Source organism: Pocillopora verrucosa, chromosome 7 (genome assembly GCF_036669915.1).
Source record: "Pocillopora verrucosa isolate sample1 chromosome 7, ASM3666991v2, whole genome shotgun sequence".
Taxonomy (NCBI): Eukaryota; Metazoa; Cnidaria; class Anthozoa; order Scleractinia; family Pocilloporidae; genus Pocillopora; species Pocillopora verrucosa.
In genome coordinates, this window is record NC_089318.1 from 20,805,584 (window position 1) to 20,822,941 (window position 17,358).

General features: G+C 39.1%; 1 protein-coding gene across 1 annotated transcript; it reads left to right on the forward strand.

The window, feature by feature from the left end:
- The first annotated feature begins 2,213 nt into the window (after window positions 1–2,213).
- LOC131796204 (uncharacterized) lies at window positions 2,214–14,547 on the forward strand. The gene is made up of 18 exons (XM_066170274.1): window positions 2,214–2,265; window positions 3,261–3,592; window positions 4,205–4,349; window positions 4,722–4,867; window positions 5,664–5,835; window positions 6,142–6,257; window positions 6,624–6,750; window positions 7,656–7,775; window positions 7,881–8,042; window positions 8,520–8,744; window positions 9,105–9,406; window positions 10,043–10,393; window positions 10,664–10,922; window positions 11,218–11,552; window positions 11,962–12,051; window positions 12,834–13,050; window positions 13,397–13,611; window positions 14,377–14,547. The coding sequence occupies exons 1-18, from the start codon at window positions 2,223–2,225 to the stop codon at window positions 14,545–14,547; spliced, it is 3,528 nt and encodes a 1,175-aa protein (XP_066026371.1). The 5' UTR covers window positions 2,214–2,222.
- Window positions 14,548–17,358: the final 2,811 nt, after the last annotated feature.

Consider the following 17,358-nt stretch of genomic DNA (forward strand, 5'->3'; position numbering starts at 1 on the left):
ATTAAGGATGATTAGGAAGCCAATATCTCTTCAGGACCCTATCCTCTCCCCCCCCCCCCCTCTTCCTGTCTTCCTGGACAAGTATCGCGGACTGGCAGCACAAAAAATGAGTGTTTATAAATATATGACTGTGCTGTTTCTATAATACTTTGTATCAGTTAGGTCAAAATAATTTTGATGAAAGAAACTCGGGTTCTCAGGATGTAAATTAACTGTTATCAAATTTGGATATGCTTGTGTCACCCGTACAAAACCTGCCAGAAATAAATCAGGGAAGAATTTTATTTTATTGTGGTATTTCCGGTGACTCAACTGATACTTATTGTAGTTGTCAGTAGCATCACCTGTCTTAGTTCATTATTGAAGTCGCAGTGGGTGGCACTTCGAAAGAAACTGATTAGACTGTGTGAAATAGAGTCGGAGCCAAGAAGTAGACGAATTTTCATGAATCCTTCCAAGAATCTGTTGGGGTTTCTTTTTCTCGCAATCTTGGATTTGACAAGTGGAGAAGGTCAGTTTCTAGCTTCGTTTCTATGAATGAACAAAAGTATTCATCCGCCATTCAAATTCTAGTAGTTGATGATCTCTTTTAAAGTATCAACGTTATAGGTTAGGTACCCTTTCCACAAAATCTAGAGAAGTCATTTTTCACGTTTGCTTAGCTTTATTTGACTCCTTTTTTCTCTTAAATTTACCACATTTTTCAATGATTACATGTTCATCTATAGTGTTTATTTACACAGGAAAAAGAGTAAAGTGGAAACAAAAAAAAAAAAAACAAAAATAAAGGGAAGTAGTTTACTAAGTAAGAAAAGAAAGAAAAAAAAAAGTTAACAATGTTTTAATTTTCCCAGTGCAGCCGATATCGTTCCTAATTAGTTATTTTTTTTAGTCTTTTTATCCCTCTACCTGCCTAGAGAGGTTGCTGGAGAAACATTCCAATCCCTGAATTAATAAGTCAAAAGTCATTATTGCAATCGCTATGATAGTTCCTAAACCAATCACTTTCGCCGTGTATGTGGATTTTGATAAGTTTTGATTTTATTATTGAGTTTATTGTAAACATTAAAGTATATACTATGAGCAGTGATAGCTAGAAAATAATCTTAGACTAAGTATTTAGCTCATTTGTCGATACAAATAATACAAAAATATGAAAAATGCATTAATCGAGCTACATATTCTAGAAAATAAAATGCAGTTAAAAGGCACACGTGTCTTATTTAAAGGATATAAAATTTATTGATGTTAAAGTGGTTGTGAGCAACTACATTGAGAGGATTGCCTAATGTTTAAAACGACTTCTTGTGGGTTCATTTCTTTATTTTGTTGGTCAGCCACCAAGTCCGTAAGATATCACTCTTACCAACTGAAACCTCATTGGCTGACTGTTTGGCTGGTGGCTGGTACCTTGACGGAAGGTATTTCCACTGTACTTCGATGCTTCGATACTCGGTTGAGTGGCTAGTCTGTTTGTCGGTCAGGTTGATCGATTGATTGGGTGATCCTTGGCTAATTATTTAAGAAGTTTGTTCCACAACACCTTTCATTTCTTCCAATGAGAAGAACTTGCGAAAGATTTTATAGTTTCCGAAACGCAATTTGAAATTTCGAAGAGCTACCCAACCGCAAGAAAATTCTCACTAGTGCTAAAAAGGCATCTATGGACGCCTTCAGTTTAAAAAACAGAGCTAGTACCATGGCCCCAAAAGCAAAGCCACAGCAATTTCTTGACTCTCTGCCGTAGATATCCTAAGAAATCGCCCTCGATGTTTGCTCTTCAGCAGTTCAGCAGTTCAGCAGTACGAGTTTTCAGCACATTTAAAAATAATTTTGGAAAATTTGGTTTTAATTCTTTGGAATCTAAAAAACGAAATATGTCAGTACTTTTCTAAGAAGGGAGATTGAAATTAAATGTTTTGTAAGAGAAGGACTGAGCAGTGTTTCTTATATGAATTGTGTACCAGAGACCACGAGGTTGTTAAGTGTTCGTTCAGTAGTCGAACTAGAGAGCGACTTTCTGTGTGAAGTGAATAGCATCTAAGTTGAAATTTGTGGATCAGTGTTAAAAATATTCCAGTGTCGGCTGTAAGATATTTCATTACAGTTTCAAGAGCATCGGTTTTTAAGAAAGACAGTTGTGTTTATATTTTGTAGATGAAGGATGTGCTCAATTGAGGATTGGGGATCAATCTTTTGGCGGGACAGTAAAATACTCTCCAATGAACTGGTTTGAGACACCAGCAGTTGTTAAATTTGAAGCAGGTAATGAATTTATCAAACATATATATGAATTGTTGTTGTCATCCATATTTACCTTCCCTACGTAAGGATTTGATTGTCATTACTTGATGTTGGCGTTCAGCTGATCAGTATTGATAAAAGCATTAAATACGCAATGGGCAACAAGAAATACCTTTGAGCCGTTTGGCTTTTCAAATTTGGCGTTTCATATTTGAGAGTTCCGAAATATATTTGTCTGACATTCGCTTTGAAAGCTTTCGATATGCGGTTAAGTTGTTGACGCTATTTTATGTATTTTCATCTCATGGATGAAAAACATAATTCTGATTTGGTAAAAATAATTAATTTCTGTTTTTTCTCGAACCTTGAGGCTTGTCGCGGAAAAAAATCCAGTTTCTGTTTCTCTAGATGGTTCATCGCTTTATGAACTTTTTGGTTGTAATACCAGATTTCGGTCGATTCACAACCAAGAACAAAACAATCACAGCACCCAGTCATGACAAAGGCCAACTTCTTATTGAGTCAATGAGAAAAATGGTGAAAACAAACAGTTCCTTAAACAGAGAGGAGACGAAGAAGTGATTAGCTGTAATTTGGCGAAATCTTCGAGGGTTTGTTCAGTGAGGGGGGGTGGGGCTGGGGCTGGGGGATTTAAGGGGATCATATGGTTTTTAGAAGTAGTTGAGGGGGGGCAGTTATCGTCAATGGAGTACAAATGGGGATTGCAGAAAATCGGCTATCAATTAACTGCCAATGGGGGGGGGGGGGTGGGTGGGTCATAAGAATGTTACAGAGCTTTAAAGGGGGGAAAGGGGGATCAGGTAAGTTTTATCGTGAAACAACCAAAATCTTCCCACCTTAGACGATACATAATGCTTGGTTCCTCGTTCACCAATCAGAATGAAAATTTAGCAAAAACGAGAGAATATCAACAGTAAAAACCAATGCAACCTGGTCTACTTACAAAATTAACTCGATACGTTGTCCTAAATTCTTATTTTGAACTCTCTCATCAGCGTGTTCGGGCGAAGAAGCACTTGGGCTAGAGAGCGGTCTCATTACTGATCAACAGATTACTGCTTCATCCTCCTGGGATACGGCACACGGAAAACAGAACGCCCGACTAAACCGCCAAGCCGCCCGAGGTAAAACAAGTGCCTGGTCAGCGGGAAGCAATGATCTCAATCAGTGGCTTCAAATCGATTTCGGACGAAATGTGAAAATTACAAAGCTTGCGACTCAGGGACGTAATGACTACGGCAACCAATGGGTGAAAAGTTATACTTTCGCTTACAGTGCGGATGGCAGTAACGTTCTTCAGGCCTATAAAGAGAATGAAGTTGATAAGGTGCTGTGGTGTCCTTAATAATGCAGCTTATGCAGCGAGGGCTGTAGGGAGCTTTGCAATTTATATGTAATTTTTATTTAGTTTTAATGATGGGGGTCACATTTCATAAGATATATCACCATTTCGTGTCTGTTTATCTCTATTTCAAGTTTTGTGTCTGTATGTGCAACACATCTGGCTTCTCATTGATTATCAACTACATGTAAAATTATCTCTGACGTTTTCCATTCGAATCGTCAACTTTTTGAAATTCACCACGGTGGTTAACCAACCTTTATCAACTTTTAATTGATGCCAAACTAACTGTTTTACTTTCCCAAAGAGCATCAGTTTGTTTAGCAATTCTAATTGGCGGTCTTTCCCCGCGGTTCTAAGTATTCGTTCTTCGCTAAGTCAGCCAGTCTCACTCTCCTCCCTGAAAACAGCTGTGAATTGTTTTGAGGAGAGCTGAGATTTGATGTTCTCTTGCGCCAATCGCCGTAAAGCATTACCAACGGTACCTTCATCGTTCTTTTTTGAAATTCACTACGATTTTTTTTGCCGGTGATTGTCTTTGCGGAGTTAACCTAAATACCATGTGGAGTCACATGAATTGTTCCTTTTATTTTTCAGGTTTTTACTGGTAATGCAGATCAGAACACCGTGGTTACCCATGTCTTGTTGCAACCAATTACAGCTCGATATGTCCAAATAAAACCAAAATCGTGGAATGAACATATTTCCATGAGGGCCGAGTTTTACGGCTGTGTTCTCTCAGGTATGAGACCAGTCATTATGTGAGGGGAAGAGGGGGGGGGGGGGGAGGAGAAAGGGGAAGTGGGTGGTTGGGTCATGATCAAATTTAGCTAAATCTCCCCCTCCCCCTAACCAAGGCTCGTTAACTTTGTTATGATCATCTCTCATTGGCAGTCGATTTTCTGTAGTCACCCGTTCATTATGTTGGCGACGACCGATCCTACCTTCCTTCTTCCTATAAAACCACGTGATCTCCCCCAAATTACTCCGGACCCCTCCTCCTCAAGGTGATCACTGGTCCTTAATAGAGATGAGATAAATAACGAGGTACATGGTTATTATCAGACAGAACCTCGATCAATTAACACATTCTTTTAATGCCTTGAAATCACAGACCGTTATCAAGTACTTGGTCGGAATGTCCACATGGATTACGTTCAAGAGCATCTTCGTACAAAAAGAGAGGTAGCCTTCGGACAGACCCAGGAGCGAGCCAATAGAATCGAGCTTGAAATTCTTGCTGATACTGTATATGTTAAGGTAGGTTTTTTTACAATTTATTTTAACTTTGGCTAGGGGAAATTTGGTTTTTTAGTGGTACCCTTTCGTTTGTTCCCAAGAACCTTTCGTACTCAATAGAATCGTATTAAAGTCAGACAATTCATACCCAGTTTGTGTCAGTTCGTACCAGTCCTAACGTTCAGTGACGATCAAAACCTGGGAGATCTCACGAACAGATGTTGACTGTTGCGCACAACAAGTTAGTAAAGAGGCAAGCGGGTAAAACACAAACAAAGTTCTGTTTTGTATACTTGTGACCTTCTTAACAACAAACACTAAATTATAATTACTGCCCAGGGCGATGTAAGGGTGTTGTACAAAAACTAGACACCCCACACATGAAACTTCTTCAACGCAGATTATATTGTTACTGATTGCAGAATTTAACATCAGGAACCCACCTTACTTTTAGTAAGATGGGTTCAAAAACATAATTAACGTAGAAAACGAACGTAAATTAATATGGCTGGATACAAAACATCCTCGGGTAGTAAACAGGTGGTAAGCGTTTCGATCAGTAAAACTGAACCTTGATGTTTTCGCAAGCTCTACGAATTACAGTTGGATGAAGAACGTATTGTAGCAATGGAGGCCATTTATAAATGACTGTTGCGATCAATTTAAATTAGTTTTGGTTTCTGACACCCAATCGAAAAGTGTTTCGATTCAGAATGTCCAAATGGAGCACGAACAGTTCTGAATTGAGAGAACATTGACTGCCTCAGGGCGGTTTCGATATACATGTAAGGGATTATACGCTGCTTATTTCCCATAGGGTGACGTGGACTTGCGTGGTACAAAAAAGTTGACAATATTCAGCCGAAAGGTGGTCTTTTTGAAAGACAGTCAACTGAACCTCAGAGCTCCCAACTTAGTGCAAAATTTAAATATCCTGTCTCCTGGTACCGATGGAGACGATGGGAAGCATGGAGTTCATGGTCCAACAGGTGAGTTAAGGACTGCCAGAAATTTAAGGCTATTATCTTCTGCCCTTTTTCGTATGTGGCTTGTGTAGGTCAGGACCAAGTATCATTTGTGTGGGGGTCTAGAGGTACCAAATCCCCGAGGGGTACATCCTAGAAATAAGCTAGTAGGGATGTGCTGCAGGATGGGATCGCACTTTCACGACTGGGTTGACTGTAGTGGCGTTACTTCTACAACAGAGTCACTAGAATGGGGTCGCAAATTGTCAGAATTTTGGATTATGCAACGCAAGTTTTTATTATCATTATTTTTTAATCTGTCATCTAAAGTCACAGTCTACGCGAAAATGATGGCTGGCTATGTAAATATCATAACAAGTGGCGGAAATGGAAACCCGGGGCAAAATGGCGCGAATGGAAGAAAGGCAGCCGACAGCATGCACAAGGTACATCATTCAAGGACGTGACCCTCGGCAACGTTTGTTTATTGAAGGAAATTGAAATGAACTCATGTCAAAATGGAATGCTCACCACCAACAATTTCTCATTATTATTTTTCATCACCATCATGACCTTCTATAATCTAAGTGAAAACCTCGCTGCCGATTTAAACTTAAACTTAAAATATACTTACAATAATCATCGTTATTTGATACGCGTGATATAGAAAAACTAAGGCAAAGGTCATAATTTATCACCTGAAGGGGACTGGGGAAGTTCTCTATTGATGATTGAACGAAAATTTACTCTAACAGTGGAGGTTTTATGTCAATAAACAATCAGCACTTGGTCTAACTTTACTATTCAAACAGCAACCAGACAGGACAAACTCTGACTGCAAAGCACGCGAAACAAGGTATGGCTGCACTAGTCACATTGCAGGGATACCAGGTATATCAGGCGGAAATGGAGGAAACGGCGGAGATGGTGGGAGATCAGGTAAAACTGAAACTTTAATAATTTATTCTAACCATAATAGAATAAATCGATTTCTTTCTTTTGAGCTTCCAAAGATTCACCTAATTGCCCAAAAATTGTTATTAACGCCAATACTTCCTTTTTCGACGCCGCAACCACGCGTTCTTACTCTAATTATCATTTTCTTGCCCAAGTTTTTTACTTTTATTGATTATTGATTCAAAAATGTCTATTTAAGAGTTGATTAAAGGGAGTAAGTTTCTTAAGAAATCGTAGTGCTGCTTCAGTTTGGGGATTAACAGGATAATTAATTTTGGTGTTATCAACTTAGTTGATAATAGAAATTGGTTACCGCAACGAGTTTATAAAGTTGACGTTTCGAATGTTAGTTCTTTTTTCAGAGGGAATGATGAACAGCTAACGCTTGAAACGACAGTTTTAGAAATTCTTCACGGTGGTCAATTTCCATTTTCAACTCAGCTGTTAAAACCAAATTATCCATATCAAAAATGGTTCAGCGTGCGTTTGATGAGATGTGGTGAAAACGACGGAGGTTTGGAGAGCACGATAGATGCGTTAGAGTTGACCGCTCTTCAAGGAATTGATTCCAGCCTCTTAAGTACTCTTCAATCTTCTGAAGGGCTTCATATCTAGATTAACACAAAGCTGATGCATGAAGTAATTGTTTGATTGCATTTTCCACACAGCAGTGGAATATGCCTTATATGGTAGTTCCCCAGCCATGCACACGCACGTTTTTAGTGTACCCCGCGCCTAGCGGAAAACTGAGGCAATCGCTCTGTTGACTTTCATTACTTGTACACGAATTTATTATGTTATAAACAGTAGTAATCACCACTTAAATGTGCTACATTTACTTATGTCCCTCGTCTATTTATTTATTTATTTATTGAACTTAACAACAGGAAATGGTGGCAATGCAGGTCGTCAAACTCTTCATATTTTGAAAGTGAGAGGGTATGTCGAATTAACATCTTGTCGTGGGTTTGGAGGGCAGGCGGCAATAAACGGATTAGGAGGAGCCGGTGAGGACTCAGAAATTCTTAATTAATAAAATTTTGCACGAGGAAACAATGCAGAGGCATTGACTGAGCAACGAATAGTTTGATAAATTGAAAGATTGTTTTCAGGTGGTTTAGGAGGACGAGGCGGCCGCGGAATAAACTGTAGGAAGAAGGAAAGATGTTCCGGCGGACGTGTATTTTATTCCTGTAGTCACTGGTGTGAATCATCTGGACAAACTGGCGAGGCCGCTCGCGGAGCAACTGGAAGAAGCGGAAGCAACGGACAAGGTTTTTTATGTGGTTATTAATTTATTCTTTAAATTAACTTTAGACGGTCTTACGCTTCCTTAAAATGGAATAAGGTTCCCAGGTTATGGCTCCCCTCCCCTTCTCGTACGGACTGTGTTGGCCAAGAATGAGAAGGGAAGGGAGAGAGCACTTGGTTGTTTTTTTTTTTCAAAGAATTCTGTCAATTATTTTCACAGGTGAGAAAAGAGTGGAACGCTGTTTCAAGTTTAAGCGTTCCCCTTCTTCCTCTCTAAACTTGTGGCGTTGGTTCAGAAAATAAACTGAAATGAAATGTTTTCAAGCATTGTGTTCATCAACACTGCAGTGGGAAGGGAATGGGAACTAGTTTGGTCCTGCTTCGAAGGTTCCTCCCAAAAATTTCAATTTGCGGGGCAATGCTAAAACACTGTCTAAAGGTTACGCTTCAAATACAAATTTAACGCCTTTCAATTTTCCTACCGTCATTTTACTTTCAAGAACTCGTCGCAAAGGGCTCCGATGGTCAGGAGGAAATGTCGTATCTCCAGAAATTTAGTCTGGGTCCAAAGCAATTGAAAAAGTATCCTCTGCAGCTGATAAAGATGATGACAAGATATGGTGAAGAACTTCTCTGGGCCAACGATGTCAAAAAGAGCAAAGCTGTGTTCAAGTTTGTTGTAAAATTGTCAAGTGGCAAAGCTGGAGCCTCTGAATTGAGAAAAGGTTCGGTATTTTCGAATACATTTTCGTTTAATGTACCTCATTTAAATAAATAACATAAAAGAAATTTGCTGATAACTCTATTTTCGAAAGACATGATCCCAGCCCGACAATAAATACTTATATTTCCCAAATAGATTCCATGTTTGTACAGTAATAGATTACAGATGACCTTAAAATGTGGTAAGAACAAAAGATTAGGACTGGGGGCGCAGCCTAAAAAGAGTGAATGGTTATCAATGAATTTAAGGCCGTAATCTGCATAGAAGATGATGTGAAATGTAATCTCCCATTGGGAGTTTGAAGCGGTACACAAGCACTTATCAACTCCCTTGCTAATCACTCGTTTGGATTATTTCTTAGTGGCAAAGAGAAGACTGGCTTTTATGAACAAAGTAGGATATGACAGATTTGGGAAGAACCAACTGTTCGCACCTATTATCAAATGGGAGGCCTTCAAGAAACAGGTCGAAGTCATCAAAGTTCGTGCAGAAACGTTTGAGAACGCTTACAATGCTATCAAAGAATCGATTACACGGCATGATGACGTTAAGACAATAGTAAAAGCACTACCACAGGCTGCCAGACTTCAAGTTGTAAAGCAAAAGAACAGACTTGTTGAGGCCAAACGAATAGCAGTAAGCGAAAAGGGAGCATATGTATTGGTAAGAGTCGAAACCTCATTGTCGAATATATAACGATTTCTTAACGAGAGAGTACCAACCTGTGAAACTGAGATCTCCAACTGGTCTTCCCTCTTACATTTTTCTAAGATGAATAATGCTATACCGGCGATCTTTACTTGAAACACTCTGAATCAAAAAGCTTTCGTAGGCGAATTTTGTCAACGTTGGCATTGCATACGGCGTACTGTCCTTCTCTAAAACATTTATTTCAAAGAGAAACAGACCAGATGCCTCGATTCTAAGTAAACTTGGGAGGGACACATGAGTATAGCTTCGAAATAAAGGCCTAACGAAAAACGCGCTGGTCAGGCGGCTGGGTCTGGGTTGAAAACAAAGTTGGTCAATATTGGTGATGAAATTTGATTTTTAAAGTACTTCTCTCCACCAAAGAGCATCAGTGAAGAGTTAGCAAGGCAGGCGGATTGATGAAGGATAACCTGCGATGACGTAGCATACAGTCCAGTTGGCGCGGCATTATCCCCAGTCGTCTTAAGCTACGGAGTCCTAGATAAACTCCAGCTAAAGATAAGCCAATCGGCTAAATTTCTGACTTTAACTTCCTTGTTATCCTTGCCCTAATATTACAATGGTTTTGTCTCCTCTTCGTTGCACTAGGCTATCGGTGAGCTGGAGGCAAGCATGAAGAGCAACCTTCTAGAAGCAAAAGCGATGCTTCCAGACGTGTACGAAAAAGCAAAGTTTAACAGCGACGACTTATTCGTCATTCTTGAGGGAATAACAGGATTCTTTAGTGGTGCAATGGGAAAAGATCCTTTCGCAGCCCTTGGATCAGCCCTCGGGGTTATTGGGCATTTTGCTGGCAAATGTGACCTTGGTAAACTTCAGGATAATTTGGATAAAGTAGAAAAATGGTTGAAATTTGGAAAGGACTATGCTGCCCTAAAAGACTCAAGTGAATTGGATTTTGACAAAATGGATGTGGCTGCTGTACCTGAAGTAATGCAGGTAAACACGGAAATGCTGCATCTTCAATATCTAACGTTTGTGTTTCAACAGCTTGTTATTTTGTTGTTTGTTTGTTTATCTACTTATTTAATCGTTGAGTTTTATTTATTTTGTCTTTCTCTTTACCCTTTGGTCTGTTTTCTTTTCTGTGTCTCTCTGACGCTCTGTCTGTGTGTCAGTCTGAGCGCCTCTTTCTTTGACCCTAACTCTATTGCTGCTTCCCAAGTGATATCCAGTTCATGACAAAAATTTTGATATGCTTATAAAAAGGCTAATCTGGAAATGAACAAAGAGGGACTTGCAGCGGACCTTGTTTGCCTGCTGGATGAGAGGTCGAAACCTCGAAACTCGGCAAAGTTTCAAGAACAGATCGAACGATATTTTATCGCCGGTGCCGCAAGAATCGATCTCATAGCAAAGGTCATGGACTTGGATAACGAAGTCGGTGGACATAAATTTGACATCTCAAACTTAGAGGAGACAGCAAATGAAATTGAAAGCCTTAGTAATTCTGGTGGTAAGGATCTTTGTGATTATACATTGCACCCTAAGATCCTACGCTCGGTCGTGCACATGTGTGGCTATACATTCTCGCCGAAATATCCCATCAAGTTTAGCTTGGATGTCCCGTCGCCTCACGCTTTCCCTGTTGGTAATCCTCTTTCCGTAAATAAGCAGGAAAATGAATATTAAGCGTGACAGATTCGTTTCCCAAATTCATCCAACTTACCGCAGCTGTTTTTCATAATTTCTGTTTAATTAACATAATGGTGCATTTGTATTTGAGTAGGCAAAGGCCTAATGCTAGCATATTTTCTTTTCAGATTCTCCCATTGCTGAAAGCACACAACAGATGTTTCTGGATGGTTTACTTACGTCCTATCAGCAGATAGAAACAGGATTTGCCCGACAATTGTACCAGTTGTACAAAGGTTTCGAGTTTCGCTCTCTATGGATTGTTCGGGAAAAATTAGCTGAATTCGAACGGCGAGCAGTGTTAGCCGCGCAGGGAACAGGAAATCTCCGTGGGGTTTTAGAGCTTACAAAAGCACTTCAAGAAATTGACGATATCGAAAATAAGGGACAGCGATGCTTCACAAAATTTCGTCACACAATTACTACGCACAAATGGACGTTTGACAGTGCCAAAGACAACGTGGTGTGTGGTGTATTTTTTTGTCTTTGTTACAATGAGCTATTAAATAATACAGACGTTTTTTGCAGTTTTTAGTGTTGCTGTTGATGTTTTTTTTAACTTTTGTTCCTTGTTTTCCCTTTTATTTTTTGGTATTTTTCGTTGGGTATCAGTATTCGACTGTTTAGCCCCCTTGGATTAAGTTAAAACCTCGTTAAACACTCATTTCATTTCCTTCATTTGACTTTTGATTTTTGATTTTGTCTTTCTGAGCAAACTTTGGCAGTTCTCCGTGTGGCTTGTTACCTTGTTTCGATTGTTGCAGGAAAAGTTTTTATGTGCTACTTCATTTTCGTAGAAGGAACCTCTGCATTAAATGTCATCTTTATTGCTATAAAATTCTTTACTTATAGTTCTTCATTATTTCTTGCAGATGTTCGACGAACTTCATAAGGGCGCTACGAGGTTTTCATTGAAAATTTCAGATAGCTGCGATCTATGTTATAATGTGCGCCTTTTGAAGGTAATAACTAGGCTCAGATAGATTGTGCTGGCATAACTTTGGCCATAATTTTATAGTAAGGGCATCGAGCATAAGGCCAGCATAATGAGTAAGATTCTTTGCGTTAAACTGAGTTTTTAGTACTTATTTACTAAAAAATTTTTGAGGTCCTTTTTTTTTAGTTTCTATTTCTTTTCTGCAATTTTTTAAGACTAGGTTACTTCATTGAAAGCCTGATTTCAAGGTTTTACCAATACCACGAGATTATATACAGTTTATAATCTCTTCAGTAACACACTTGGCTTTTAAACACTCTTAAATTTAGTTACTACACGGAGCATAATAAAAAAAAAGGGAGCATAATTTTGGACACAATGTTTTGCTTTTAGGGGTGATTCTTAAAAGCATAATTGTCGAATTGTCAACCACAATTGTTATTCTTTAGTTGAACTATGTTTAACCGTGTTTATAACTGAATAAAAATCGTGATCAGAGACAGAGATCTGAAAAACTGGATTTTCCACAGGTTTATTTATTCAGTAACATGAATTTTCAAAATGCACTAATTTAAAGTCGACAAACATCGGTTTAAGCAGCTGTTACGGAAAAAACAATGTAAAACCGTGTTTTAACAAAACAGCTTTTAAACATGTTTATGCTTTGGTGTGAGTGGGGAATTTGACTGTCAATGAAGATAACGTTCAGTCTAAATTTTCTAACTGACGATAAGAATTAAGATCTGTTCGCCCTAATCTCCATGATTTTATTTTTTCGTTTTCTGTTTTCGACTTTTCTTTTTACAGATGTACGTTGAGCTAAAAGGTGACGAATCTCAAAGCGGTGATTACCCATCGAGGGTTTATCTTAAATTAAGACATCTCAGTGGCTCTTACTTTAGAGATGGAAACGGGAATGTCAGGGAATTCCGGCAGCCTTTAGGATCATGGCGGACGTTAGAATTCGACCGATTTGCAATCACTAATACCGAAGGATGCAACAAAGAAAAAGCAAAAGGAAACAGTGAGTAAAGATTTAAAAGGCTAACCTTATATAGTATTTCACGAAAGCCCTTCTTCCTGGTTTCACGCAACTCTATCATCAAGGCGTGACATCCTACAGAACGGCTGTCAAGTAACTGCGAAGGAGATTAGACTCCGACCACACCAATTCGTTTTCGCTCATCAACGCATACTTTTTGATGCGTTTCTTCCTCCTATCATTAACTAAAGCCAGAAAAGCGCTGATGAAAACGGAGCGTGGAGCATTTTGAAAAACGCCTCCTTTATAACCTTGATAAGTCTGGACATAGTGGGCATCGCTGTCCTTTCAAATTATTTGTAAAACATTTCTTCTCGCAAATTTTCAGAGGATTCTCTCTTCTGTATGGGCAAGGACGATAACCGCTTTCAACCAATGTGCTGTCATTATCTTAGCGGTTCACCGTGTGATGACACACTTCTTGGAGCAGAAGAATGCCGGAGTCCATTTGGAACTTACGAGATGACCATACCGATTGATAGCAAAACTCCCTGTAAAGCCAGTGGCTCGCGCATAACAGACGGAAACTGCAAGGACTTTGATGTAAGCGAAAGTTATTAGATTTGACTAAGAGGTTGTTGGGCATCTGAAAATAAAGACAATCCCCACGTATTCCAGGCTAACAATTTTCCACACGCGATAATTCACAATTGCAGAGGAACAGCAATATTTTAACGTCAAAGTTGGCGTTTTACTTGTCCAAATTATATTACTTTTCAGCGGAATAAAAAAGGTTTTTTTCCTTGATTTTTCCTATCACTATTTTTCTCCAGATTTCTTTACTGATCAATTTTTTGAAATAACTATATGTGAGTGAAATATCGATTGACGCAACCCCCCTCCCCCTTCCCCCTCCCCCCCCGTTCCTCGAAATTCGAAGCACGGTTTAATTTCCGTGGTGACGTATGTTACCGTGGTGATGTATTTCCAAGAGAGCTACCATTTTTTTTTCGTTGCTTGCATCCAAGAGAATATTTTATCTGATGCCTCGTAAGAAAATTGAAGCAAACAATGGCATTATAAAACTTGGTAGATGTCATGCATTTAGGAAAGTATTTTTAAAAAACTTTTACTCTTTATGCTTCATTTCAAAACAAATAATTGTTAATTATTGCCGGAATGAGATTGGAGTACTGGCTACTTGTTATGGCCATAAGGGTTCTAAACTAAAGTCATGTACCAAATTATGTTAGAATCGAAAACGACTGCGCATGCGGTTTAAACGTTAAACGGATAAAATTAATGGAAAGATACTGGCGGCTACAATATGTTGTGATTTGTCCAATTTTTTCTTCTTTTGTGCATCAGCGTTCAGTGTTCACAAAAATGAACGTGTGGATTCAGTATCTGTACTGGACTGGTGAGTACCCAAAAGGTCCAGACGACCCAAGATGCAGCAAGTTCCAGGACCCAGACTCCGAGGCCGAGCATGTTCCCATAACTATTAACCATGAAGCATCAGGTGATATCGAGTCATAGAGAAAATTATAGAGAAAAAGAACTAATAAACGTAGTGGAATACTGCAGTCACTGTGATTTAAGGAGGATTGTAAATGGCTCTAATTAGTTTAAAGCAATGGGACATGAATAAGAATAAAGTAATTGCTAAACATTTTCTGTGTTTGAAATTTATTGCATACATTCAGGGAGAAAGGTATAAGTAGTTGAGCAGCTAATGGTTTGCGCGCTGCATGAGTTCTAGTTACGTACGAAAAGGTTCGGCTCATGTGTTCGTGTGGTCAGCGGACATTCCCAATAATGCGTGACGCACTGAATAGAAGCCTGGCTGGTTCCATAGTGACCATAACAGCTACAGTGGTAGAAGAACTGATCATTACATGGGTTTTTTTGGGTCGTGAGCAGATAAAGCTGAGCATGGTCTGTTGTATATGAGACACCAACGATCTTCTCATCCAGCAATCAGAAAAAAAAACCGGAATTATTCGAATGACAGCAAATAGAGAAGAATATTTGACTACTTCCGTTTAATAATTTATCAGCTATTCTTTATTTTGGAGACTTAAATCGATCTAACTCCTGATAAAAAGGACCCACATACATGTTGTCCAATTACAGAGCATACATCAATCCATGTCGGCGTATCACGTCAGATAACGTGAATAATCCAGGTTTTCATCTGCGTTAAGGTAAGGCAAACAATCTGACAGACGTCCTTACACTTCCCGTTATCAATAAAATTACAGAGGGATTAGTGTTGAATTTCTCATTTGGAGTTACTACATTCAATTTACCCTTAATCACTCTAATTTGACTTGGTAAAATGTTGCTGGTGATTGGAACTTGGTTCCCATTCAAATCTTCAATATTGTGTTCACACTGGGAGAAGTGTCCAGTTCCTCTGGGTCTTTGTGGTCCTTGTGAACCGTTACAGGGGCAAGAGAAAATGTGATCTTTGTTTTTTTCTTTTTCTTTTTTCGCCCGAAGTAGATCGATCGTGGTTTTGCTACGCCTTATTTAAGGTTCCCTGGAGGTGATTTGATAATTGTGGCTGGCAAATGCCACTTACCAGAGCTTAACATAAACCGAAGTAAAGATCTTTTAAACGAACTAAAAAGGGTATACTCACCTTTATCTTCGTTTCAGATATCGCCATGGCTAACTTGTTTTCTGACACATTTAAATTTTCCTCCAAACGTTTGAGTCCAGTATTCACCTAAAGCGCAATTCTGAGGTTAAGAGGTAGTTAAGAATAGCAACAAGACAGTTTGGTTAAAAGTTCTTATTCATCTTTGATTAACACTCTTAGAAAGAACTTCTATGTTTCCTCAACTGAAAAAAAAAAAAAAAAAAAAAAACCAACAAAAAAAAAAACAAACAAACCTCTTGCGCTTTGTAACAACATATTGTCGGTCTTTGTAATTAACTAAGCTGTCTAATAACCTGGTCGAGGACAAGTAGACCCGATAATATCTGTCAATCCTGTTAATAACGATGACGATAATAGCAACGATAATTAAAATGACAATTATGATGATAACAGTGAATACGATAATGATTCTGATAGCAATAGTACCGGTGGTGATGGAGATGATGACGAGAATGAAAATTGTGTTATTGATTATAACGATAATTTAAATAGTGAAAATCTGTCCCTCAACGAAAACACCAACTGCGAGTCTTATTATATTTTCCTGGTCCTTTATTAACTATTTATTAGGGTACATGGCAAGTAATTAAGTTCAGCTTAATTGCTTTACCCAAGGCTGACAGTTATCTGGCTTTGTCAGAAAAATAGACATATCAAAAATTTTTCTGACGGACGATATGACATGTATCTTTTGGTTAATTAGCATACTAAGCCATGAGCTGAGTATGCTAATCGCAGCGTTTGGAAATACATAGGAAATAGTAGTAACCTACACTGAAGCCGAAAAATTTGGAATTGAGACCGTATCATCGACCGTACAAGGTGCTTCTTTTAGCATGCGCGGCCGGCTGCATTGCGGGCACTATCTTAGCCATTACGTAATGGAAGGGTGAGGAAGAAAGTAATGCGCAGGCCCGATTCCGTGCGTAACTTGGATACCCCATTAGTGTGTGCCAGGAGACACCGGCAGATGACAGTGAAGTGCGCATACTCGAGTGCCGAGCTTTGGTGCAGCGTTCCGCGGGCACACGGTTAGGCATTACATGAGGGCTTCACGTGGGGTAGTGGATATGAAGCCGTGTAAGCAAGTAATTTGCAACACGCGTTTTGAGCGGGAAATCAAACTGGTGAAGTTGTAGTTGAACAGTAATTCTCAGTATTTTGCAATTCTAATCAACTCGCAAAGCAACAATACCAGCAGAGCTAAAGCTTTGTCAACCGGAGGAAATTGTTGTAATTCACGTCCGTGGAGAGAGGGTTTTGTGTGAAAATAGACTGGAAAGAAAGAGACAGAGCGACCAAAGAAAGCAAGAGTTAAAAGGCGTAAAGCGAGTCGAGAAAAACGCGCAAGAAAGTTAGAGAGGACGCCAAAATAGGCAGAATACGGCGAGAGGAGCGCAGAAGAGAGCAAGAAAAGGCATAAGTAAAAGACGAATATGTAGCGAAGAGCAACGCGAGAAGGAAAATCTTAAAGCCGCTCCGGAAAAGAATGAAAAGAGGTCATCAACAAACAGAAGCAAACTACAAAGGATCCGAGAAAGAAGAGGAGGTAGGTCGTGTCTTATCTGGGTTTCCTCTTACGCTAAGGCCCAGAAAAAATTCCATTTTTTTATATCAATCGTCTTTTGATTTTGATTCTAGCTTCAGTTTATACTTCAAATCACGTCCGGTAAAATAATGAC